Raw genomic sequence first — 27,414 nt, 5'->3', positions numbered from 1 at the left:
GCTTAGTTTTCTTTGAAATATTCTATGGTGGTTGAAATACGAGTAGCCTCGGAGAGCACTTAGGTCAGGGACCACCAGTAAACTGACTTTCTCTTACTAGCTTAGTGGGCCAGATCAAACCCACAACTCTCCTCGGATTTGACAGAAAAATCAGAAGCGCATTCTACTAATGTCTCAGTATGTAGTATTAGAAGATTTCTAGGCAATCCGTCTGGCTACTGGTAGTTAAGTTTGACTTAACTGCTAGCCGCTGTGTGGTTTATGTATGGCCGGAATAATTGAAATGTTGATGTGGTGCCACTGTTGTTCTTGTGGTAGGAATTGATATAAATATTGTTTGTCTGTCTTGTGTTTTTTCATGTTTACCATTTCTAGGTAAGAATTCAAGTCTATCAGTCTACAGCGCATCCAGAAAACTAAACTATTGACTATTTCAGTCCACCAGCATGGATTTTTCCAAGGCGTTCGACTGCTACTAGAGCTATTGATTTTATTTCATATGTGTGTGAGTCTTTTGATTCAAAGTACTAGGTTGAAGAGGTTTTCCTTAACCTCTTTAGAGCATTTGATTCAATTGATCACGGCCCTTTAACTTACATCCTGATATAGTTGTGTAGGTTAACGACATTTGTTTGGTATAAAATCTATTCAGGAAAGTATATTATCTGATGTTTTACAGGGTAGTTACCTAGGTCCACTTTTATTCAATATCTTTATTAATAATACAATGTTCCCTATAATTAATCTATATCGAGTATAGAAAAATAGCGAAAATATTCGCTAATGATGCGAAGATTTTCCATACAATATCGTCACAAATGGATTATTTAACACTCTGGGGAGTCTTAAATAATTTTTCAATTTGTGCGATGCTGTTGGACTATCACTTAGTACTAGGATATACAAGGTACTTTTATGGTACCAGTGAAGTGTTAAGATAAGATTATTTACTAAACAGACATTCTAAATGTATGTGTTCATGGTTCATCAAGTGTTTCTCTATATATCTCCACTTAATTTAAGACTTCATATATATTATATTTTATGCAAAGCACAGCATGTTATTGAATTTATAAGGTGACATTCCTCGAATCTCAACTCTCAAAATGCCTTTCTTCGTTGTATAACGCATTGGTTGGGTTATTATTGGATTGTGGTTCTATAGAGAAGTCCCCTTATACCAATAGCGACTAGTGATAAAGTCTAATACTTCTTTCCTAGCATTTCTGGTTACTAGTATATTACTCATTAGCGGCATGATTACACACCTGTTACAACAAGTTACTTGGTTTCGAACCGTTTTCAGATTGTAGCATCAGGTTTTTTTAAAATTTCACTCAAAGGTTAATTGACGGTGAAGTGAATGCACCACGTTTGATAGAGTGAATTTAATTTCGTGTCCCAGGCAACACCATGATTCAAGAATCCTTTCACTTACCAACAAGTCGACCCAATTTAGTAAAAATCCCCCCATTACAAAAATAAGGTCCCAGACTAATACCAATCAATGATCTTTCATACCAAATTTTTCTTTCTTGTAAATATTTTTTAAGTTTTATGTTACACTTATCTATTGCTGTCTTTTGACATTTTTTTAAAATTCCAATGGCGTTAATTTATAAATAAAGAGCTCAGAGCCATTGTCATAGATTTGAATATTTCTTCATTTTTTAATCATTGACAACTATTATAACTATAATTTCAATTTTCGTTTAAAAAATCTTTTATAAGTGGTGTTATTTCCCTCATCTTTAAAATGGCATCCCGTCTTTAAGGTTCTTCTATTAAGGACTACTTGTAGATTTCCATCCTTAGACTTACTAACCATACTTATCCCGTTTCCCACTTCCTGCACTTCTTTTTCCACTTTAATATTCCTCATTTTATCTAACTAAATCCGGCCATCAGCTTTTACGATGAACGCGTCTGGTTTCGTTCACTCATCAGTTTTTTCCTTTTTTTTCAGTCTCCTAAAAACATCCATCCACCGTTCTTCTGGCTCATGTCTGGGAGAATTCTTATAGCTTCCTGTCGGCGTCTTCTGAGCATCCATTTTTCTTGTGTTTCTATTAACTAGCGATTCGATGAGAAAATATTTTACACCTGATGTGTTCCTATACTGTCCATCCTCTCAGCAGATATACTGCCCATTACGTTTTGTAAGGACTTGAGTTAACGCCTAGTGTTTGTTGGTCATCGGAATTTTTTTTGAGTGTCCGCAAGTCCTAAGATAGTGCCTGCCTTTTGACATGTCTGTTTCAGCTCTAGTAAATATTTCTCGGGTGAGGAGCCTGGCAGGGTACTTTTTACTTTGAATTTTTCGACCGTTTGATGATGAACTTAAACTGTTCACTTGATTACAGTCCAATGCCTCTTATTGAAAATAAAATCACCCAGGAGAAGTAGCTTTTATCTCTTCTGTTGTGCTGATAGTAATATTATGGAATGGTTCAGCCCCCACCAACGATACTAGCCTTGAGTCTACTGACTGTTTTCTAAATCTACTCTCCTGATCTACTAATACATCGAGGTCGATCATTCCCCCAGAAGGAAAATCAATATAGCCATAGAGAGAATAGTCCAGAAAACCAATGAGTATATTGGGAGGTTATCAGAGGTATGAGACAATGGGTTGGAAAAAACCACGAAGGAATAGACTTTCGATTAACACAAATCTTGTTTGGCCATGTAAGTTTTGGAGATAACGTCCACCATATCAATAAGAAACAGATGACAGCATTCAGGAGGCAACTTATCTATTTCCTGTTTAGTACTGCATACGTGCTACCTATTGGTGTACTTTGCGATGAGGTAGCAGCAGCAAAAGCTGGAAAGAGTAATCAGCCTAGTTAAATCATCAAACCTGGTGATGAAGATGGCAAAAGACAGAGTCCTGTGGCATTTCTGAGACTGGTAATGGGGGAAAAAGTAAAGGGTAGAACGAGCTGAGCAGCTATTTGAGAGGAATAAGGAGTAGTATTAGACTATGGGCAATGTGGTTCAACTGGTCAAGAATTGTATGTATAGTCATATATTAATTGTAATCTAGTGTCTTGTAAGCCATACTGTAGGAAGGAGTGTGTAATGACTTCCATCGATACCAACCTCAGTCATTTAAAAACTGATGTTATTGAAAATGTTATTTTATTAATCCAAAAAAAGAACTTTTGCTCCTTGCTTATTTTAATTTAAACAACTTATTTAACAATTTAAAGGTTTTCCCTAAATAAATCATGAATCTTGAAAATGTATTTTTGTATAATTTTATTCCAGATAAACTTTATTCTTAATTATAGCAATAATACTCTAAACATTGTACTATCTATTACTTTTTCAGTGAAAACTACTTAACAAGTGATTCTATTGTCCCAGTTGATAAATACCATCCTTCTTTATCTATGGCACTTTTCTTCAATTCAGTAGAATCCTCCTATTCCTTTTAGAACATATATGGGACTGGAAAAATGGCGATTACTAGTTTATTATATCTCTCGTTTCAGTTGGTCTGATTATTTTAAGCTAAATTCTGACATTAATATTTCAATAGATAAATTGTATTTTTAATTACTCTTTGATATTAATTTATATATTACTAAGAAAAATCGTTCTCCTTATCTTAAATACCAGGTTTTATATTTTTGGAATCTTAAAAATGTTATTAAAACGAAAAATAATTTATCATGCTTTCTTTAAACTTTCAAACTCCCAGAAACTCCCTATTAGAAATTTTCCGCCCATTATACAAAATGCAGTATTGCAATTGAAGTACCTATATCCAAAATAAGGAAATATCATTAAAAAAATAACTTTAAACGACTCCGGTTCTTTATGAAAACCATAAATGTGCATCTGATTTAAGCACTTCGAGTTTTAATGACGTGATTACTAATAAAGGTAAATGCATTATTACCATATTTCGTAGCACAATTTCTTCTGTTTAAAAGAAATACTACACAACTGTCATTGAGTGTCTGAGTTTCCATTCAATAAAAATGTTATAATATTTCAATAATAAGTATATTATGTGTGAAACGATCAATAATTTACCAAGTTGTATTTATACCATTTTAAAAGATGACGAGTATCGTATGTGGGTCTCAGACTAAAATCAAGAAAACCGCCTTGGAAGACAGCTAAAGACCTAATAAGATCAGGATTTGAAACTAAAAAGTGCTGGTGCGAGGAATGGACTAACTCTACAATACCAATCAAAAACAAAAACCTGTTGCTGGACCCCAATCAAGGAGTTATAGGTATGGAACTGCCTAGACATGAGTGGTCTGTACTAAATCGTCTTCGAACAGGCCATGGACGTTGCGCTGATATGATGTTTAAATGGCGACTCCGAGGCAGCCCAGCATGCGATTGCGGCAACGACAGACAAACCATAAACCACATTATAAAGGAATGTCAATTAAGGAAATTCAACCAGGGATTCGAAGGAATCCACGTGATAACACCGGAAGCAGTAAAGTAGATAAGGGAACTGGATGTACACCTGTAAACTGTTACGCATCGTTATATTACATTATATATTTATAAAACCTTAATCCTTCAATCTAAATTGAATTGAATTATGTTTTTATGTTTATGTTTATATTTTATGTTATTGTTTAATCTTGCTGTAAATGATGATTTGTTAAGCCATACGAATAAATAAATAAATCGTATATAGGTAAGCGGTTTTTACCAACTTCGATGAGTCCGAATTTAGTAGCATGGAATTATTTGGTAAAAAGGAATATGTATAAAAAAAATATTAATTTCAACTTATTTCAAGAGACTTTACATGCGTTTTACTTCTATTTTATTCTTGTCACAGCTAAAAACGTTTAAACTTTTATTCGCTAATCATTGTTAGTAATTGCCATAAATTGATTTTTTTAATATTTTCCTACGTAGGTACTAAAAATAAAAAATAAATAACCAAGTCACGAGGCCCCGCGAAGAAGGCGATCACTCAAGGGCTTAGCAAAAAGACCACAGATGGCGTTTGATATTTAATAATAACATTCTGGTTGTCGCATTGCAGTACTCGAAGCCCGGCGCATAAAAACTTATTTGCACAATATCGATTATAATTATATTATGCAGCTAAAATTAACTTATTTCTTTAAGTTTATAAATAGAAGCAATTTACTTTTCAACAAACAATTGGTGTATTGGTAAGTATCAAACATATAATAAATTATTCTAATATTTTAAGGTTAGTAGAGAGGATTAAAAAAAGACAAGTGCAAACCTCAAAAGTTGTGATCCTATTATAGTCCTCTGCTAGTCCAAATTTTAAATATTATTAAAATTATAATTTACTTCGGCATATTTGATTTGTTTCTTGTTAAAATATGTGATACAAAAAATAAAGAATTTTTTTAATCAATCTTGTAGAATTGAGGTCGTGTGTGAACACAAAGGAAATATTACAGAACGGCCTAAAGATTGTGAAATCTTCGAACTTCAAAATTATTTTTTCCTCGATACCTAACCAATGCCCAGAATTGTAGAGTAATGATTGTATAACATTCAATCTCTTTCATATTAAATACTTGTTTACTCACCTTATGTAAATCTGTTAAAGAGGTTTCTGTGTATTCGGTTTCATACCACTAATTTAGAGTGATTTTCAAATTATGGAACAAAACATTATTTATGCAGTCTTACACTATGAAACAAATTCTCAACATAGAATTTCTCAGTATAAATAAACGTTCTACATTTAATATTTAAGTGAGTGAACAAACTGTTTGGTTACAGCTACAGAGGTAATAAACCGTCCAGGTCCACCGCAACATATATGCTGCAGTTTATGACAGTCTCAGCAGTTAGTTTAGGGTAGTGTGGATGTTTTAAATTCAAAATGATGTATTGTATGTATTTTGACCGACAACAGGATAATTTCAACAGCTGTGGTAACACTTCACTGAGAAACCGTATAGAAACCATTAACAGTGTATTATCTTGATGAATGATTTCAATATTTATACAAATTAGGATAAAAAAAAATAGGGTTCATTGTCTTCTTGACAATCTAAACTAAACATTTGAAGTCAATTAAACAACATAAAAATTTGGTTAGTGTATTGCTTACAAATACAAATGGTTTACTGTATCATTAAGTAATTATAGCACAAAAACCAAAAGTTAAATATAAGCTCGTCATTTTTTGTACAAAGTTATTTTCACAATTTTGAATTAGCAACTAAAAAAAAAAAACAAATTTTTTAACTTAATTTAATATGATTAAATATGGTTGTACAGAAATATATTTTCAATATAATAAATTATGGTACCTATGAACGTTTTGAAAATATCCAAGTTATGTAGGTTAGTTATCTATTAATTAAATACATTGTTTGTTTCACCAAGTATAATTATTATTAAACACATTCAATTTAAAATCGCAAAACAGAGTAACATAATTTTAATAGGCAATGTTATTTTAATAAAGGTACATATACTGTAATGTAAAATATTAACACTAAATTTCAGAAACTTAATTCATATTGTATATTGTATTTTAAAATAAACATTTTAATTTATCTATGTAACAATATAAGACAAAATAAAAGTACAGGCTATAATAGATTTCAAAAAAATATGAAAAATCAGTATAAAAAAAATGAAGTTTGTAACATATTAATAAAATATATAATGAAAAAAACATAGTAAAGCGGAATTACAAAGTAGCTGAATAAAAAAAATAATAAAACATTACACACTAATTATTAAAGATACCTTTTGACTACAATCAGTACACAACAGAAATGAGATCCCTCAAATAAATCAAAAATTATATTAAAACAATATACATTATGCATGGATAAAAAAAATAACATCAAAAATTTTCTTTTTTTCTGGTTGAATAGCAATTTCTTCAATTAGTAATTTAAAAAAAATATATATTATATAATTATTGTGAATACAACAGTATGGTGTTAATATACAATTATCATAATTTATAATATTGGACGGACTCAGCCAATAGAAAACACTGAATATTTTGTATTTCTAAAAGTAGAAAACACAGCCATGTTTTATAATAATTGCTTACAGTAATTTAAAAATAATAAATGATAATAATGCATACAAGAATATTAATAAAACGATTTAGCTTCCTCTAAATATAATGTTGATGATTTATAAACAATTATTCTGTTTGATCCATGAATGTACGACATTAAAAAATGTAGGTACTTATGGTAACATAAATGTGATCTTAGCTGTTATAACTGTAGAAACAGAGCTGTATTTATTAATGTTATTCATGTTTAGACCTTTTCAGAAAAGGTAAGAAATAAAAAAGAAAGAAAGCCAATTTAGAAGAATATTTTACACACATACGTTGTCCACAGAATTGGATTGATATATTATTATGTGACGAAACAGTGCTGTTAAAATAGAAAGAGCATATTATTGTTATTATTATGTGCACAGGCTGTATCATGTTGGTTTGGAAATTTATAATATGTATATGGTTCTGAACTCCTTTTAAAAGCTGGTAAGGACAAAAGTTGAATGGGTACAAAAAGCTTAAAAGTATGGCGGGGTGTTAGTTTTACAAAATTATTATGATCGGAAAAGAAATATAAAAAACGTTTAAAAATTAAAGTTAAAAAAAAATTAACAAATTATACAAAAAAAACTACACATTGACAACAGTTTGACAAGGCTTAAAAATAATAAAAAATTAATAATAATAATGTGTCATTGACGCGCAGTAACGAGATTTGCCACTTGTTTAGTGTATTGTGGTCAGTGGCCGTCTTTTCAGCTGAGTAAGAAACCTAAAAGTCCTCACTCTGCCATTTAGATGTCTATTGTTTGCAAGAGCATATGTAACTGCCTAAACACATTTCCCAAGTTACCCTGGGCCGTTTGCCTCTTCAGCACAAATGACCTAATGTCCATGAGTATGTTTTGACACTTGCGACATTTGTTATATCTGTAAATAATGAACAGTTTTTGTAATTAGGTTGTGCGTGAAACATGTATGTTGCTTGACAGATGTTGTAGATAGTGATTTAAAATAAAGCAAAATTGTTTTAGTTTTTTCAAAATTATAAATTTGTGTAACACAGGTGTGCCTAACAATAGCCTTATGTGTTGTTCTTATTACGACTGTTATTGATATCAGCACTATCATACTCCTAGTGTCATTTTATTAAATCGAAAAAATATTTAATAAATAGGAAGGAATTTGGTATGTACTTTATTAGCAGATGGGTAAAAGTGTAAGTGAATGTAAATTCCACAGATTTATATAGGCAGTCAATTTTAGGGTTGGCACGTAAATTTCACCAATACTTCTTTTTTTACCTGGAAAAAAATGAACTCCACAGACGGTAAAATACAAAAATACAAATACCTACACATCAATTGTTTTTTACTAATTCAATTTTATTTTATATTTGAACTATCTACTCTCTACTATCCAGTGATCAGTAATGATTAAGAAAAAAATTATTTTAAACTAGTGTAAAAAAATAAATGTTTCTAAATATAATAAACATATACTAAATATGTAGGTACATAAATAAAATTCTGTCGGTTGGGGAATGTGAAATTATTTTTATCTGCTTGAGATAAAAACCTGGTGACGTTGATGAGAACATTGATAAATATAAGGCTCATTTATCAACTATTACTATTATGTACATGTGCACATGTATATGGTTTTGTTTTATTTGTTGCAACATTTTTAATAATCTTGACTGTATTTTACAATATTACTATACCAATATCTTTTTAAATTTAAGAGTTTATTATTAACTATATATGATGTATTTTGTATGTGGCTTTGTCTTTCAATTTACAATGTACATTACTATACAACATTACAATACATAAATTAACTAACCCATAAATGATAAACTTATTCATACTTATTCACCCAAATGGTATCTTTTGTGGGATAAACGCTCACCCAATTGGTATAAAACTATTAGCCCAAAAAGGACCACATTTTGGATCAAAATAATTAATTGAAGAAAAGTATGAAATCACACTATCTTACTTTTGAAAAAAAAATTGTACTAACCTTTCCTCTTGCATAATATCAACACCTATAGCAGAAGGCGGTCTTAGTATACTATTCTTAATGACTGGCATAAAATACTGCAGTATATCTCTTATAGCTTTGAAACTTACATTTATAAATCTGTAATCAAAATTTTATAAAAAAATTAGGAGATTTAAAAAAAACACCATTAGAATGTCCATCAGTCCGTTGTATGCATCACACTCAAGCTAGATGTATTTATATTCTAAAAATCAATTTTGACATTTCAATAAAAAACCATTAATTTTAATTAAATTTTTCATCAACAATTATAAAAAAATATTTCAGACCCCTATATTTCATTGGGAAGACATTAAATCTTTGGTCTTATGAACAACAAAAAGTTAAAAAAATATTTTAATTTATACATTCATCATCGGAATGATGTCATCATAGCAACTGATAAAAAGTGCAATAAAAATAATATCCTACTAATTTCAGATAAGCCCCCCCAACCAAACTAAATGTCATAAATGTTCATGTCAAAACTGATTCATTGGAATCCATTCCTACTTAAAGAAAATTTAAATCATTAACAGCTCTATTTTGAGACTCATTTTCTCCAAACCAAAACAATCAACTAAGAAAAGTTAGCAAAATTAAGACTATGACATAAATGAGCTTATTATTAGTTTTAATAAGATACTAAGATAAAAATGAGAGTATAAAGATGTATGTGTTATATTCACAATATTTTTGTTTAATGTGTTTTCAAGTACTATAATACACAATTAGTTTTAAAAAGGCTTTTCACTCAACTAATCACAAGATAGTAATTCAGATACTTAGGGAATCTGGTTTCAACAGCCTCATCTTATTTTTTTTTTATATTTGTGATAGGTACTCAATAGTAAAAGTGTTGATATATTTTCTAAATGTTTTCTTTGTCTTTCTCTGGTGTTTCAAGTAGGAGGGCACTTATTATCACTACTATTTTCATAATTAGTCTATAGTGCATGTAAATTATTGAATCACAACGAACTACTGTTTTACTGATGACATGAAAAACTTTATGAAAGGTAGGTCTTCAATTTCTTTGAATGGTCTCAGTTTTTAAGCTTAATACTAATATCCTGTAGAGTTACATGTCTTGTAATTCACTAAAAAAAAAGGTTCAATCATTACTAGGTGCTATTACTATTCAACTCAAATATTTTATGTTATGATAGATGAGTAATAGACAAAGATTTCAAATTTAATAGTACCTTAGATGTTATACTACATATCAATATGATTTACTTTACAGCTTAAAAGATACTTGAATTTATAAAAAGACTTAAGCAGGATTTTAAACTTGATCTATCTTTGAAAACTTAGTACTGCAACTCACATTAATTTTACAATTACCCCATCCACCACATTACTTCAGTCCTAACTCTAATTCACTTAATGTTGAAACTCGTACTAACCTCAGACATTGAATTGGGTAAAAATTCTTGGTCAAGAAAACTTAATTTATCTATCCTCTTGAAAAATAAGCAACTCAATCATAAATTCCTTTCTATTTTCTTCCTACCCCCTCTAACTATGCACATGAATCAACAAAGAGTCAGTCTCTTGCCATTGTGAAGACATCCCATCTTCATCAATGTTGGTAGACTTATAGTACTTAATTCTATATACTGAACCTTCATTAATTTATAAAAGATTGTATACATTTTCAATGAGCCCAGTCCATAAAATAAATAAATAATAACAAAAAACACAGTTAACAAATTATGGGTTGACAATGTTAACATATTTTTAATTCTTCATCTTCTTAGTAATTTAGTTAAGCACTTACACCTCATTGTCACTTTGAATCAAATCAGATATAGAAGGAAGAAGCATGCTGCAAACATCTAAACACCAAAGATTTCTGAAACAAATATTAGGTACATTTTTAAATTAAAGAAGTAAAAATATATTTAAACTTAGTGGTGTGCACGAGAGTATGGGAGATGGTTAGGTTAGGTGTTTGAACCCGTAATAGGTGAAAAACCTTTTAGTTTTTTTTGAATACCACAAATGAAAATTATCAATGTTCAAAATGGTTATTTATTTTAATCTAGATAAAAATTATACTTTTATTTAGTGATGTTAATTACTATGTATATGTGTTGTGTTAAAAATTACAAGAAACAAATTTCTAGGTATTGATACACACTACTGTCACTGTCTTTAAACAATAGCATGTACTGTCAGTGTGTTGGTTTGCATTATACTGGTTATACCAGAAATTTGATATCTAAAATTATATTCTGTTTAAGCCAGGTATTTTAATATTGCAAATAAAGAGTCCTAATGATAATTATAATGTACTTATAATATTAACTGTTAATTGGTCTGCCAATATACAATTATAGAACTATATAGAATAATTAAAAAGATATTGGATTTCGACAGTTATCATTTGATGTTCAGTTTATTTAGAATAATGATAAGTTAATATCTGATTATAATACATTTAACTATTATTTATTATATTTATAGTATTTATCAAATACGTCTATTTTAATTATTTTAATGAAAATAATAAACAAATATTTTTTGAGTGGATAAAGGTAAACAAAGATAGCGTCAAACAAAATATGAATTAAAATCACAGAACTCAATGCTGAGTAATGCACAGTAAAAATATTATTATAAATACGTAATAATTTTTATTTTTTTAATTATTTAAATTGATCTTATAATCATTTACTATAACAACTAGAAACCAAATTCTTAGACACCACTATGATATTAAGGTTCCTAGTAGAGTAATTTTAATTAGGTTCTTAAAATTAATTTGTAATGCTACCAATAACTTAATAAATTTCTTTTAAATTTTAAATAAAATCTGTTTTAATGTTTTTTTTATCTGACTTAGTAAAAGTTAAATCTTATACGTAATAACAAATATTATTAGATTTTTATTGTTTATTTGATAATAATGATAAAGATAATAAAGAAATTGTATCTCTTATTTCAGGCTACTCATCAGTTATTATCTTATAGGATAATAAAATCATATCTTTATATAAAACTAACATATATTTTTTAAATAAATATAGTTAATCCTAAACGGGACCACACATATTATAAAAAATGTGTACTGTGTACACCACTGTTAGAACATAATATTAAAATGCAAAATTTATAATTTACGGGCGTTGTGTAATAATAGAAATGAGATCTGATATGACAGCATCATCATTCATGGAAACTGCAGAATTTACAGCACACTAAAACGATAAAATAATTATATTATACATAGGTATGATTTGTATTATATAGTTCCTATTACTAACCTTAAAATTTTTATTAGTCCATAATGTCTGTATAATATTAAGATGACGTTGTCTTTCTTTGAGCACATCCATAGTGGACTTATGATTTTTATAAAGAACTTCCACAATGTCTTCTTCATCATAAATGATATTATTTAAACTCTAAAAATAAATCAGATTCATCATTATTATTTTTTTCATTAAATTAAATATCATTAAAATTTACAAATTAATGGTTAAAATAATATACAATAGAATATTTTAGATTCTGAGCGGATGATTCTATTGATATAAACAAATTTTTTTTTCTGTCTATTACGTTAACATTAACATTAATTTATATCAGCAGAAATAATGCTTTGACTTTAACTTAAGAATTTTCAAGTTGAGGAAGTGAATATAGTTGGTTTTTCATAATAGTTTCCCAGAGCTACAGAAAAAAAAAAATTTTTCCCAAAACCAAATCGATTAAATTTTTTTGATGTGACAAAATAACTAATAACCGTAGATACTTAAATGTTCTATACATACACATATTTTTCATTCAATTATTGAAAGTTTTTATTTCTTATTAAGCTGTTTAAAGACATAAACAATTTTGATTTTTTGAAAATAATTGCCTTTAAAAATTTTTCGCTAGGTCAAAAAATTGAATATTTAATTTATAAGTCGATATTAAAGATAATTGAAAAAATGAATTGATTGTAAACCAACAATAATTTCTCAGGAGTATTTGAAGTTGAAATATTTACAAAAATTGTTAAAATTACAAAAATGTGCAAGTTATATTGAGATAGAAATTCATAAAAATATTTCTATTTATATCTAAGATTAGATAAATGAATACAAGATTCCCTATAAGTTTTCCTACATTTAACAACAAAAACAAATTTTGTAGTTAAAAATGCATGACATTTTCAGTTTTTATAGCTAAGGACTGAAAATTGAAAATAAAATATCTCATAAGTAGTTCAAGCCAAAAATTCCACAAAAATGTAAAAGCACAGTTTTTTTTTATTGCTATTATTAATTTGGAAGATATAAGATATTTAACAGGGATTAAGTATTTAAATTATTTTGCTGTAATTTAAAATTGTTATTATAATATAAGCTGAATGGCAGAACTACTCCGCTCATAATCGTTTTTCGCATAATATTGTATCATTGAATTCAAATTTTACACCATCCAATGTACAGCAAAGTATGAACCACTTTTTAATATATTGATTGATGTTAAAACTGTATTGAACAATTCAAAAAGTATTAAAAAATATGTAATATTGAATGAAAATTTTGATCTTAAAATTAAAATTATATAATTTAGTATTTTTCAACATTATAAAAAAATTTCGCACATTTGTACAAACATTTTTTAATTCCCCAAAATCATCTAAGGGAAGCTCAAATTTCTTAGCCATGATATCAGTCTTTTTATGTTCTGGTGTAATCAAGAAATCATCAGCCAACAGTCGTTTATGATGAGCTAATGATGGAATTTCATCTGGAATTATTTTTCTTTGAGATTGAGGTGATGTATACTTATTTCCATAAGCAAAATGATCTAAAATATATAAGTATACAATAAAAATGTATAATTTTGTAAAAATATAACTATTTTCAAACCATTTTGTCTAAAGACTGGTAAAGAAGATGGACGTTTGGATAAACTTTCATTGATTACATTAGAAGATACACTCCGCATTGAAACTGATGAGGTTATGTAAGGATTGTGTCTTTTTTCAGACGCCTCAACACTATCAGGTTTTGATGAAGGAGTTGGTAAATCGGGAGTATGGTAATCACTAGAATTCTCAAACTGAGGTAACTGCAATGAATCACAAGGAGTAGAATCCAATGATGAAGTTTCAGCTTCTGAATAACTGCTTTGCATTAATCCTTGAGAAATGTCTAGTTAATGCACATATAATACAAAATATAAAAATACAATTTAAGACACAGTATAAAATATATAAGAAAAGTATACCAGTACTATGTTTTTTTTCCTCTGATTTTGTAGAAGTAGATTGATTTCTATTTACTAAAAATTAAAATATGTATTAACACATGTTTTTTATTTATAAATGGAATTAACTTACCTTCAGGAATAAATATATTATTGGGATAATCTGTAAAGATATATTAACATAATTACTAAAAAAATTAATAAATACAAAATAAATATAAATATTACCATCTTCGGATAAAGGTGAAAATGGAGGTGGACTCCTATTTACTGAAAATTATACAAAACTTTAATAAAAAAAATGTTATAATGTTATTACAAACTGAATATTAAAAGTATAAGTGCTTTTATATGAGATTAAATATATTCAGTATTTAAAACAATTATTTGAAACTGAAGTTTATCATTTTTGTGTTTATTAAATTCAAATGGATTTTCATTGAAGTTTTTTTTTTATGAACGTGTTCACATCTTTTTGGTTTGTTAAGTATATTAACTTGTAAAGTTTTTATATTTCAACTGGACATTAATTAATAAGCCATTATTATACATGGGAACATATAAATTCAATGATATTGAAATCGGCGCAATTGATTAAACTACAATTGTATTTTAATTATATCAAAAGTATAAAAATTGTACCCCATACACATTACATTTATTTTCATTTATTAACTAAAATAGAAAAGGAATTTATTTTTACTAAATACTGAATATATATTTATTTGCAACTATTAATTTAAAATTTAATAAAACCAATTTGTAAGTATTTTCCAAATATGTATTCAGATAAATTGTATGAATGTATAAAATAGTATATCTCAATTCTATTGTGTTATGCATAAATACAGTTATTACACAATACATAATAGGAAAATGTCTTTATAAATAATGCACACAAACACATAAAAATGCTTAAATGTATGTCAGCATTTACATTTGTAAATGATTACTAACATTAAAATAAATAGACATACTTACATATTCTACTTGGTTTAAACGCTAAATAATAATTTACAACATTATTAATTCTTTGTTTATACAAAAATTACCATTAAATAAAAATAACTATACTTACAAGTTCTATTTGGCTTAAACACTGAATGATAATCATGAACATTATTAATTACAGTTTGATTTTCGTCATCAATATCAGTTTCGCTTTCATCAATTAATTTCATATTAGTTCTGAAAATAATATAAATAAAATAATTTAAGTAACTGTCAACCCAATCAACAAATACTTTTATAGAAATTAAATACTGAAAGCTAACATGGTTCACTGGTTCACTAGCCAATATCAAAAATAGATTTTAAGAAATGTTCAAATTTGTAATTTTATTAATGTTTACCATGCCATGTTACTATCACAGTAAGTGCATATTGTTCAAACGTTGAATTTAACTTTTTTCAAACGATTTCAACAAACAATGTATTATTAGCTTGGATACTAGATTACCTAATTAAAATATTTTTCATATAAAATATTTTAAAAACCATAGTAAATATGCAAAAATCTTAAGTTTTAGTGGGGCATAATTCTACTTGTAACATAACTAAATTTTAATACATTAATGAAATGTTTAAAGAATAATCATTAGGCAGTTATGAATGTTGAGCTTGCAAGACAGAATAATATTTCTTTAGATATGTACTGATTGGGAAAATAGAATTGCTGATCACAGTGTTGAAATACAAGATTTAAAAATTAAAAAATTATTGGAGCAATAAACAACTTGGAACAAATATTTTTAGCATAAAATACACCACTTCATAATCAAATATTAGTTTCAGCATTGCCTAATAGACTAATCTTTAAAAGTATTTCTAAAGATTTTATTATTTTTGTTTAATAACACTAAAATGAAAACAAAGACCTAACAATTAACCAACAAAACACAATTTTAATTCAAATCAAAACCTTATTTATGTTTAAAATTTTAAAAACATAAGCAAGTTGATTGTTGGATTTAGAACCTTCAAAATGATTTCAAAAAGCATGCCAAAACCAAATACCATTTCTAAAATAGGATTATCATTTAAAATTTCCAAAAACTTAACAAAACTAATTTACAAACAAATTAATTATTTATACATACTTGGGTTTAATCATTTCTCGTGATTTTTGTTTATTAAAACTTTTTCGAACACCAGTATCTCTTGTAAACATAGTATTAGTCTTTGATGAATTATCAGATGGTGAAAATTGATTCTTAAAAGGATATTCTTCTGGTAAATTAATTAACCATGTTGAAACGTCTGTTGATAAATGTGAAGCACCAACCTAAAAATATTACATGTTTTTACAAAAACTTGATAGAACAAAATATACAAAGATAAAAAAATTACCATCTAACAAAAATTTTAAGCAAATAATTATGTACAGTAGAACCTAGATTATTCAAACTTTTATTATAAGATCCTTTTATTAACTGAACAAATATCAAATACAATTTACGTATTTAAAAGTCAAAAAGAGTCAATTTTTTTAAAATATTTTTACAAATATCAATAGGTGTAACATATAATAATATGATGTTTGTTTTTCGTAATACATGTAATATTCATGTACATAATATGTTATATACATTATATACTAACCTAACCTGTATTATTAAAAAATTACGAGCATCCAAACTTTCAGGTTTCAAAACTAGATGCAGTCTCAATCGGTTCGGACAATCTAGATTCTACTGTATCCACTTCAATAATTTCAATAATTTATCACACTTAAAATATTTAATAACTTACAATTCGATTATCTTTTACTACTAACTCGTTCATATTTCCCCATTTTACAACCACCGAATCACATACTCTGGTTGGTTCTACACCATACACACCAAGGTAATCATCACCACCTCCATATAGAACATCTCCTTTATCATTAAATTGCAAACATCTGAAGAAAACATTATTATAAAAAATAAAAATAAAAAACATGCAATTAACCAGAAAGTTAATTAGTATGAATTATGTTATTACCTAATTATTGATTTTTCTGTATCTATTTGAGATATAATACTAAATCGCTCCAAATCTAATATATTAATTTTATTGTCTGTACCACTACTAGCTAGTAAAAACACTAATGGATGAAATTGAATTGATGTTACTGTTCCATTATGTAGTTTATCAAAAACATGTATCATGCGTCCAACTCTCAAATCCCATATCTATAAAATAAATATCAAAAATAAAACAATTTTACTATTAATATACAAATAATAATTTAACTACTAAAATATTCATAAGACAATAAAATAAATACAATTAATTAAACTGAAATTGAAGCTATTAAATAATTGTTAGGTGTCACAAGTTGATTATAATTAATACATTTATTACTATTTATTTACTTACTAATAGCAGATATATTTAACAGTTAAAAATTTGTAACATGAATCTTTCCTTAGTTTTATGAAATGCAATATAAACCATACTATTATTATATTGATGATATCTAATAACTAACCTTAACACATCCATCTTCATCACCAGAGGCGATCCATAAACCATCTGGACTATACTTCAAACTAGATATAGATACTTCATGGCCTTTGTACATCCCTATGCAATGTGAATATCGATAATCCCATAACTAAAAAATGTAATGTGTTTATACATAGGTACTCAATACTATTTTACATATTTAATATAAATACTATGATTATAAAAATTATACCTTAACATTGGTATCTTTTGAACCTGTTACAAAATATGAAGATGAAGCAAAAGGAAAAAAATCTAATTTTGTAACAGCTGACTTATGTCCACTAAATGTCTTAACCTTTTTTCCTTTAGTTAAGTCCCATACTTTTAAACCACCTGTTTGGCTACCAGCACCCACTAGATATTCAGAAGGATCAAACTGTACACATTCAATTGGAGTTACATGACCAGATAAGCTCTAAACAAATTAATAAAAATTGTTTAAATAACTAATTTTTATACAATAATATTCAGTGATATAGCGAGGAGAGGTTGGGTTTTTAACACCTCCCGCCCACCCTATTAACATTTTTAACCCATAAGAAAAGTATTACATACATTATTTAAACACAAAAACTGTAAAAATTTAGTTTAATTTATACTTGACCCTACTTGATCCCCCCTCATTTCATTATCCTGGCTATACCACTAAATAAAATATTATACACTAACATTTTATACAATTATAATACATAGAATTGTAAGTATTACCATAAAACAAGTTTCACTATCGACTTTCCACAAGTTTACTTTATTATCTGCACCACCTGTAGCTAATACTAAGCCGCTCTTTTGACCAAGAGCCAAACAAGTAACGTTTGCATTGTGTGCAGAAAATTCTTCTATATAACACAAAAGTTAATAAAGCTATTATTAAAAAAAAAAATTGTATTATGGAATCATATTTAAACCAATATATTAAAGAATACAATCAGAATAAAAAAATGGTTGTTGGACACTCATCTCGATAATAACTCACTTAATAATCAGTCAGTATTGATTTATTGTTCATAATTGAAAAAGTTATAGAAAAAAATTCTGAATGCAGACCGTTAACAAGTCTTTACAGAACATTTTTCAAAATTTTAATTTAAAACAAAAAAACTATGAAAAATAAAAATCAATTAAAAAAACTGACAACTAATTTTCAGTATCTTTGCAAAATTTTATTTACGTTACATGCCCTGCTTAGCAAAAGTGTAACTCAAAAAAAGAAAAATAAGATATGGAAACTGATAGGTTAGACTTATTTACCACATTTTTTGTTGAAAAAATACCCCTCAAATTACATAATTTATGTTGTAAACACAATTAATGTTTTATGGAAATGCCATAAGTAACAACAAAAAATAGTAGTACTAAGTAAGAACACCATATCTAACATTTACTAAACATAAAAACCGTAAATATAGATATTAGTTACAGCGTTTTGACTTAACATTTCCATGTACTAGCCAAGTTGCAGCATTATTTCTACCTTTTTTCTAAACTAAATACATTACATATTAATTAGTACTGAATTGTTATCTTCATTATGATCTGGTTTTTTATGTCATTGTTAAGATACTATAATAATTGTATTTTATTTTAATAATTATTTATTAGTATATTTCCGATTGTAGTGAACATTGTAAACGTTACATTCAAAGAATTCAAGAGCTTGATCATTTAAAGAAAAAGGTTATGAAAAGTTTTGGAATGGCTGCACCTTAACCATTGGAAAGACTTTATGGTATTCCTGTTGAAATAAATAATGATATTCTCAATAACCTGAGACAGGCAATTTCACAAGATAGGACAGTTTTGGAAATATATAACAGTGTATCACTGAAATGATCATTTTTCAAAATGTTAGTATTGTGTAGAACAATGTCAGTTCTCAAAATTCTGTTGTTTATATTTATAATTATTATATTTTTAATGTCATATCTTTATTACATGTGTATATATATTTACAGCATTTTAATCTAACAAATAAATTTAAAGGCAATTTTAATTATTAAGAAATATTGCTGTAAAATGTACTTACGGTGTTTTTCTTTAGTAAATAGAAGTATATGCAACTTATATCGTCAAGTAATAACAAATAATTAACTTTTATTCATTTAATACTCAAATAATACTTGTTATTTGTTATTTTATTGCATTCTTCGTAAGTCAAATAGAAGAACGAATTATAGAGGTTAATTAACATGGAAAATACAAACATGAGTTTTTCTCAAAACTTATATTATTGATTTTATGGTACTCTTGCTTAGCAGGGCATAGTTATATCATGAACCAGACATTGTAAAATTTAAAAAAAAATTCAACTATCAAAAACGATATATTCTACATTTTATCAAAAAAAATCTAAAATGTCATGTAAACATACTTATTTATTACCTGGCTTATAATAAGATAGTATACATGGTTTTTTCCTATACTTATACAGTTATACTTACGTAATTTGCAAATATGTTTGTTTGGATTTGTCATTTTAAAAGGCATGTGCTCTGTAAAATTAAAATTAAATAAATGTTTTTTTTTTATTTAAATTATATAAATATAATATCATTTTCTGTAAAAAGCTAAAATTCACCATAGTACAAATTACAATTTTACTTTTTTTTAAAATACATAGGTAATATGTTTCTTGAAATATACTATTTTTTATTTTTTTTATATTATATTTTCAGATATAATAAGATGTTTTTAGTTAATATAACAATGTGTTAGTTCAAATAAATATCTATGTAAATATTGGTAATTAAATTATAAATCTACCTATGTAAATAAATATTTTGCCGTGACTTACTAAAATTAGTCTACTTACAATTTCAGTATCTAAATCAAAAGAACCCTTATCAAATTAGTTAAAAATAAAATATCAACATTTTTTTTATTAAGTATCTATAGAAAATACATTTTTAATTTAATTTGAACAAACTAATTATTGGCTAAAAACTGTACCTAATTAAAACAATTTATATTTTGAATCAATTCTTATTTAGTATTCAGATTTGTCTAAAAAAATCTGTAAGTTAATAAATTTGTGATTTTAACTAAATTATTATTTAATTTTGTAATAATATATAAATTCAAGAGAGTAACCAAGAGGTGGCAAGGGGGGATGGTCGACAATAGCTAACAAATGTATTATTAATATTTAACAAAATTTTAAATTTGGGCGAAAATTTAAAAATACATTTGGTTGCCCGTCTCCCATGACATTTCTGGCAACACCCTTGTATAAATAAATAATTTTTTGTTTAGTTTTTCTTGATTTTCTTTCAATAAGTAAGAAGATTCAATTATTTAGACCAAAATACATTGTTGTTTATGAGAAACCATATATGTATCAGCACTTAAAATGAATATTTGGTTGACCTGGACATTCAAGTTATTCGTAATTAGATAAAGGTTTTATTTTTAATAACTTAATCACATCTAGCTACCTATTATAAAATACAAAAACTTGCTATTTATAAATTATAATATAATTTAAAATCAGTTCATATAAATTACCTAGTAGAATATTAATAAGTAGTAAAATTATCATTGCATAATTTTTCTGAGCATATTGAAATATTGTATAAAGATACTATGGGTAGCTAATAATATGAAAGTTATGGTTTTAAATAAGTATTCAAAATACCATAATATTATAATAACTACGATGAGAATTGTGTTTTATATAACATTGATAAATGTTGAATATATAACCAATTTTACTAATGACAAAAGTACCTATTGTACATTGTTAAACAGTCTTTAAAATAGTAAAAATACTATTAATATAACTGTATTTTAGGTATATTTAAACACTTGATACCAATTAACAATAAAAATAAACAATTACATTTAAACAAGTTCAGCAAACATTGAAGAGTCAATAACTAACAAGTATAAATAATTAACACCTTGAATAAGTAATTGTTTATATTGACTCATTTTATGTTGTAGTAAAGTTCCTCTAACATAATTTTGTTAAGTAAATAAAACAATACAAAAAAATGTATTAGTCAAGTTATAACTAGAGATGGGGTATTGGTGACTTAATACAATGCTAAACAAGCATGCATTTTTTTTTCATTTTTAGCTATAGGTCAATGCATTTTTTTGTTTTTTAGACATAATTTTTAATTCTGAGCGTAGCCATGAATGTATTGATTTTTCAATGATGTGTGTTTTTTTTCTGTCACCACATTTTCAGATAGTAAAAATAATTGTTTTCAACTTTCTATACATTTATTTTTTCAGGTAGGAATGTTATTCTAGTTGGCACATTCGGTGATCAAATATATTAAATTCCCAATAGTTTTCAAAAACATTAGGAAAACAAACAAAAAATTAAAGAAAAACTGAGATTTGTATGCAAGACTAATTTTTGCAAATTTGATTTAGTTATTTAAGCGTAACTCTAAAAAAATAACTGCAGATACATTCAAGTTTCATTGAATGCTTTTGTTAAAAATTGTTATGCACCCTTATAAAATAAGTTACTTTAATCACAATTGTATCATAAAATGTACTTAATAATATTATAGGCTGACAGAATATCTTTACTCAAATCATTTTTTGAAAACAATGATTTTATATCATTCAAATATATCATTAATTTTATATCAAATTCAACACATACATTACAGTAACTTTTCAGAATAGATAACTTGTCTGAATAAATACCTAATATACAGCAGAGCATTAAAAAGTTTGCATTTTTAAAAATAGGTATTTGTATTGGTGTTAATGATGGTTTTTGTAGCAATTAAATTTTTCTGTGTTCAGATAAAAATGCTTTTACTAACTTACGCTTATCAAATATTATTTTTATTTATTGTATCAAATAAGTGCTATAAGTCTTTGTTTTTAAATAATAAATCCCATGATAAATACATTTAGAATAATTTTGAAATATTTTAGATCATGTGTTTTGGTTTTTAAGTAATTAAAGTATTTTATCAATCATTTTTGGAACAATTTTAAAGTCTTCAACATCCTATATCTAACACAAAATGTAAATAAAAAATATTTTTAAGATTTATGTCTTTTACAACTTTAATGACTCAAAAAATGTAAATTTATACCTATCATACATTCAAAGAAAATAATTTTAAAGAATTTAATCCTTACACCTTGTAAAACATATAGGTCTATTAATATAAAACAATTGATAATAACTGACAAAAGGTAAAATATTTAATTTGTTTTTATTTTATTAATAAAAGCATATTGAATACAACAATAAATCATTAACAATAATTGAATATTTAATGATACTAATGATCTTTTAATTTATTACTAACTATTCTTATAGCCAATTTATCTGATTATTTTAATCAACATAAACACGCTTCCTGTTCCTATTATAAAAAAAATGTATACATCTTTTTTATTATGGAAGGTACATCTTTAGTTAACTATTTAATTTTTTTAATGAAGTTATATAATTAGGGCAGTGAATTTAATGCTGTAATACACCTTTCTAAATACAATTACAATTTCAAAAAATGCCCTGAAAACCCTTAAAAATGAATGAGAATCTCAAAAACTACAGAATAGAATGCACTATTAAGTATAAATCCTGGAAAATGTATTAAAGAAATCAAAATATTAATCATAAAAATCTGTCAAGTGTATTAAGAAAAAACTATATTTATAATTTTTATTCGTTTACAAAAAAGTACAAGGTAAAAATTGAAAAATAATTCTAAAAATTAGTGTTTAAATTTTAAGTACCTTCTGGAATTCTCAAAAAAAATATTTTAAAAATTGACCTATAGGATAAGAATAACAAAAATTCAAAAATGGATCAATTAATACCTAATTTAAACTTTATGTTAAGAAGCTACGTCTTACAATGACCTAAATAGTGCATTATCCTACAAAATGCGCAGCTATAAATATTCACATAAATAATATAATATAAGGTTCAATAAAAACGTGAGAGTAGAAAAATAGGTATCTCAAGCATGAATCTGAGAAAAATTTATTTTTTAAATATCTAGAAATTTAGATTTTTGAATGAAATTTTAATAATTACCTAATAGATAATTAAATGTATTAAGTTGTGTTATCACATGATCAGTAATGGTCTAAAACATTAGTCTTTAATAATGAAATAGTATTAAAACTTTGAATTTAAACACAAATAAGGTAGGTAATACAGGTAAAATAATAATTTTAAATTTAAAAAATGTACTATTTATTTATTTATCTATGTTTGTACATTTATGGTAAGGATTTTCTTTTCTGCAAAATGTGTAAGTTCAAGATTAAATATTTCTATAGTTTAAATTTTCATTTCTTGTACATAACACAGTAACACACTCAGTCTGTTCCAAGTAAATGTTGAGCAGCTATTCTGGTACTATTTTTTACTAATTTAATATTAGTTCCCAATAATACATTTTATAAAGAGTGTTTATCGATACATCAGGTATTTAAAGTTGTGAGGACTTTTTTAACCAAGAATAAATGTTCAGTTCCCAAAAAAAATGTAACTAACCGTATTGAATAGGTACCATAAACAAGTGTACACTTTTTTTACCCCATGGACAATGTTTCTAAACATACATGGTGTATAGGTATGTTTAGATTTTTTGTTTATATAACTACGTAAATGTTTCAAACTTACATTTGCAGAGCTGCTTATAAGCATAAATGCGCTTGAATATTGCAGGACGATGGATACAAAAGCAGACAGAGTAGCTGCTGGTAAAAACTTTGACCGCGATTTTGAACGTCTTTTTGATTGTTGCTGCTTTGTACACGAGGTACTTCCAAAAAAGGACAATGAATTCAACTACTACTGACAGCTGCTGCAGCTGTGCCTATTGAAAAATTGTATTTTGGCGTTTAGCATTGCCGTTATGAGGGGGCACTTGTCCACAGGCCAATGTTTTGGTGTTTTTTTTTTTTTTGATAATGACACAACGATGATAAGAACATTTGCTCCATTTACAGTGATTACGTTTTATCAACGGTTTGTCAGACAGGACCTATTGCGCAGGTCCACGGAAACAACGCGCAATAAACCACTTCCACCCTTCCACCGATCTACCCCACCAGAGATCGGTATAGCCGTGTACTGTTTAGCGTATAGTGCAGATATATAATATATTAATAAAACATATTATACATATATCTGTGGACTATTCGTACAAAATTGAAATTATACTAAGACTATGTAGGTACAAACCATAGACCTATAAAAACTTATTTTTACTATTTTTGTTAATAGGTCTATAGCACAAACTATTCTGTGCCAACGACCAGGCCCAGGGCCCAGACCGCAGACATCAGTCGTTACGTAGTGTGGTTACGTGTAGTTGACATCTGTTACTCTGTTAACCGCGTTGCCGTGGCGACTATAATAAATAACAATATTATTAATAAATAATAATATTATGTACGAAGCCATGCCACACTGCCACCGACGGGAACAACGCACAGATCTAAGGTCACACTCACACAGCTGATGGCAGATCACTGAGCACAGGTGTCCATCGCTTAAAACTGATTTTACGATAAAAACTCATTATTTTTGTCAAAAATGTTGGACAATGATGATATTTTCAAATATGTATTATTATTGCCTACATTTCCCTTTTAAAATGTATCATATTATAAATTATAATACCTTAGACGTTATATCTATGAGGTAAACGATATAAAACACTATACCGTTCGATAAGATTACTACCTCGCCATCTGTAATATTATTAAATGGCCATCAAACAAGTTTTGACCGTATTTAATGAATAGGTAGGTATTACATTCAACCATTGTCTATTACACATCCCAAACGTACCAATGAATGTCGTACGAATATACGATACTTGAATACTTTTACTTTTCCCCGTCCTCGATCGACGAATACAAAATAAACTATCTACAAAATATTATTGTAAATTAAAGTAGATATCTACGCCTTATTTTCATTTGAATGGATGAATAGATTGTAATAATTATATATCAAGAATTTGAACTTTAATATTAATACAATAAGTAAAAAAAATGCTTAGGCTGTTAATAATACGCAATTGTATTAGGTACCTAACCTATCTTAAATAATCATAATAAAATATTTTTTTTTTAATGTAAAGGTCGCTTGTGTGTCGTATTATTGTACATACCTGTGAGGCTATGTACCTATGTAGTATGTCGTAAGTGGCTTTCTGTATAAATGTAAAGCCGTAAAGGTAGAATTTAGATATAACAGACGAAGAACCAAGATTAAGACTTCAACAATTCAACCTTAGTTCGCAAGTGGACCTTACCTATTTATGGGGCTGTTGCCCTGAGATACTGATTATGATTATGCTAATTTCTCAAAAATATTCATTGTTTTAATAAACTCATTACTCCGTTCACTTATTTCCTATAGTTAATATTGTATTTTTAAATGTTGTGTATAATTATGTTTTACCGGAATTTATAATAATATTATCATCACCTAGCATGACTTATGCATTAGTCGTATTAAACATCGAAAATGATTTATTGTCCGCAACAGTTATATAGTTATATAGTTATATATCAGTTATAAATTAGTGATAATATTGTTAAATAATGTTTTCAGTCATAATTCATAAAGAAAACTAAAATATTTTAACATGGAGGTTAATTTATTATTAAAATTTTTTTTCAAACTAATATCTACTAGCCGCCTCCCCGGAAGCGTAGGCCATATTTTATATACATTGTTTCTCTATACTATCTATACTCAATGCTAATGTCTACCTATATATTTTTTTGTTTATTTGGGCACGTAAGTCATCACTCATCACATACGGCAGCATTTTTAATTTTATTCATTACAATACTGTACAATACTTATTAAACTACAGTTTATCAGAAGATTAGACAGAAAAGTAAGATAATGTTTACCTACCTCACGGCTCACACTATATCATAGTTGTGAAGCATAAGGAAAATTGTATAATTGTTTTCAATTAATTGCTCATTAATATTACCTACTAGTCCTACTATAAAAAACATATACTATACTATATAAAAATATGACCGAGGGCCGCGTGTTTTAAATGCTGGACATACGGCATACGCATTCATCTGATAGGTTGCAGACGCGTATGAGCTTAAGCGCATTCCGGGAACGGCAAACCAAATAATAGTGTACTTGACAATCTTCAATCTTAGATACCTATACTTTGCTTCATAAGTTTTAATATTAATAATAACGTGTACCAATGTGTTTCATAATAAATCTTAATTTAGATAATAACAATATAATAATAATAATATAATATGCATAGGTACCTATAATTATTGTATTTTAAGAATTAAAAATGTGTAATATTCTATAAATTGTTTAATTTTTTTTACTGGTAAAAATCAAAACTCATCACAATATTAAGTTATCAGGTTTTTTTCAAACATTATGATCATTATTGTTTATAATTATTAATTATATTAATTCATTGATTATGCTAGTAATTTAGCACTTATACTTCTATAAATAATTCATTACGGTTTACAAAATAGGCAATCGATATCCGGTACCCAAGTTCTAGGAGGACTGGAAGAGACTGTTGGAACTACGACCACAAAATATACCTTAAAATATTTATTGAATTATTATAGTTAGGTATACCTATTATGAGAATTGAAAAATTGATAATAAAATGTAGGCATTCATTGTCACA

At 27.0% G+C, this 27,414-nt stretch overlaps 1 protein-coding gene across 3 annotated transcripts; it reads right to left on the bottom strand.

The window, feature by feature from the left end:
• Nucleotides 1–7,271: 7,271 nt before the first annotated feature.
• Nucleotides 7,272–24,695, bottom strand: LOC111034952 (katanin p80 WD40 repeat-containing subunit B1). Of its 3 annotated transcripts, none has more exons than XM_022316403.1 (20): nt 24,384–24,695; nt 20,209–20,259; nt 18,476–18,606; nt 17,958–18,182; nt 17,748–17,873; nt 17,258–17,448; nt 17,024–17,174; nt 16,372–16,556; nt 15,351–15,460; nt 15,254–15,274; nt 14,501–14,542; nt 14,406–14,435; nt 14,294–14,347; nt 13,933–14,217; nt 13,677–13,870; nt 12,331–12,471; nt 12,188–12,264; nt 10,842–10,916; nt 9,038–9,157; nt 7,272–7,942 (listed from the first exon to the last, which is right to left on the bottom strand). In XM_022316403.1, the coding sequence occupies exons 2-20, from the start codon at nt 20,252–20,254 to the stop codon at nt 7,807–7,809; spliced, it is 2,340 nt and encodes a 779-aa protein (XP_022172095.1). In that variant the 5' UTR covers nt 20,255–20,259; nt 24,384–24,695; the 3' UTR covers nt 7,272–7,806. The 3 variants fall into 3 exon arrangements, with proteins under 3 accessions (XP_022172095.1, XP_022172094.1, XP_022172096.1); XM_022316402.1 differs by having other exon boundaries at nt 13,665–13,870; nt 24,384–24,694; XM_022316404.1 differs by lacking the exon at nt 15,254–15,274 and having other exon boundaries at nt 13,665–13,870; nt 24,384–24,693.
• Between the last annotated feature and the right edge of the window lie 2,719 nt (nt 24,696–27,414).

The sequence above is a fragment of the Myzus persicae genome, unplaced genomic scaffold (assembly GCF_001856785.1).
Source record: "Myzus persicae strain clone G006 unplaced genomic scaffold, MPER_G0061.0, whole genome shotgun sequence".
NCBI classification, from domain to species: domain Eukaryota; kingdom Metazoa; phylum Arthropoda; class Insecta; order Hemiptera; family Aphididae; genus Myzus; species Myzus persicae.
The sequence above is the reverse complement of the archived record's forward strand: the minus strand, read 5'-3'. Positions and strand labels throughout refer to the sequence as shown.

What these genes read in the sequence shown, in the direction of transcription:
- LOC111034952 (XM_022316402.1), bottom strand. Translation starts at nt 20,254, where the DNA reads ATGCCTTTTAAAATGACAAATCCAAACAAACATATTTGCAAATTAC. An exon ending in GTTTAAGCCAAATAGAACTT is followed by an intron (nt 15,275 to 15,350) that starts GTAAGTATAGTT and finishes ATTATTATTTAG; the next exon opens with CGTTTAAACCAAGTAGAATA. An exon ending in ATTCAAAGTGACAATGAGGT is followed by an intron (nt 9,158 to 10,841) that starts GTAAGTGCTTAA and finishes TTTTGATTACAG; the next exon opens with ATTTATAAATGTAAGTTTCA.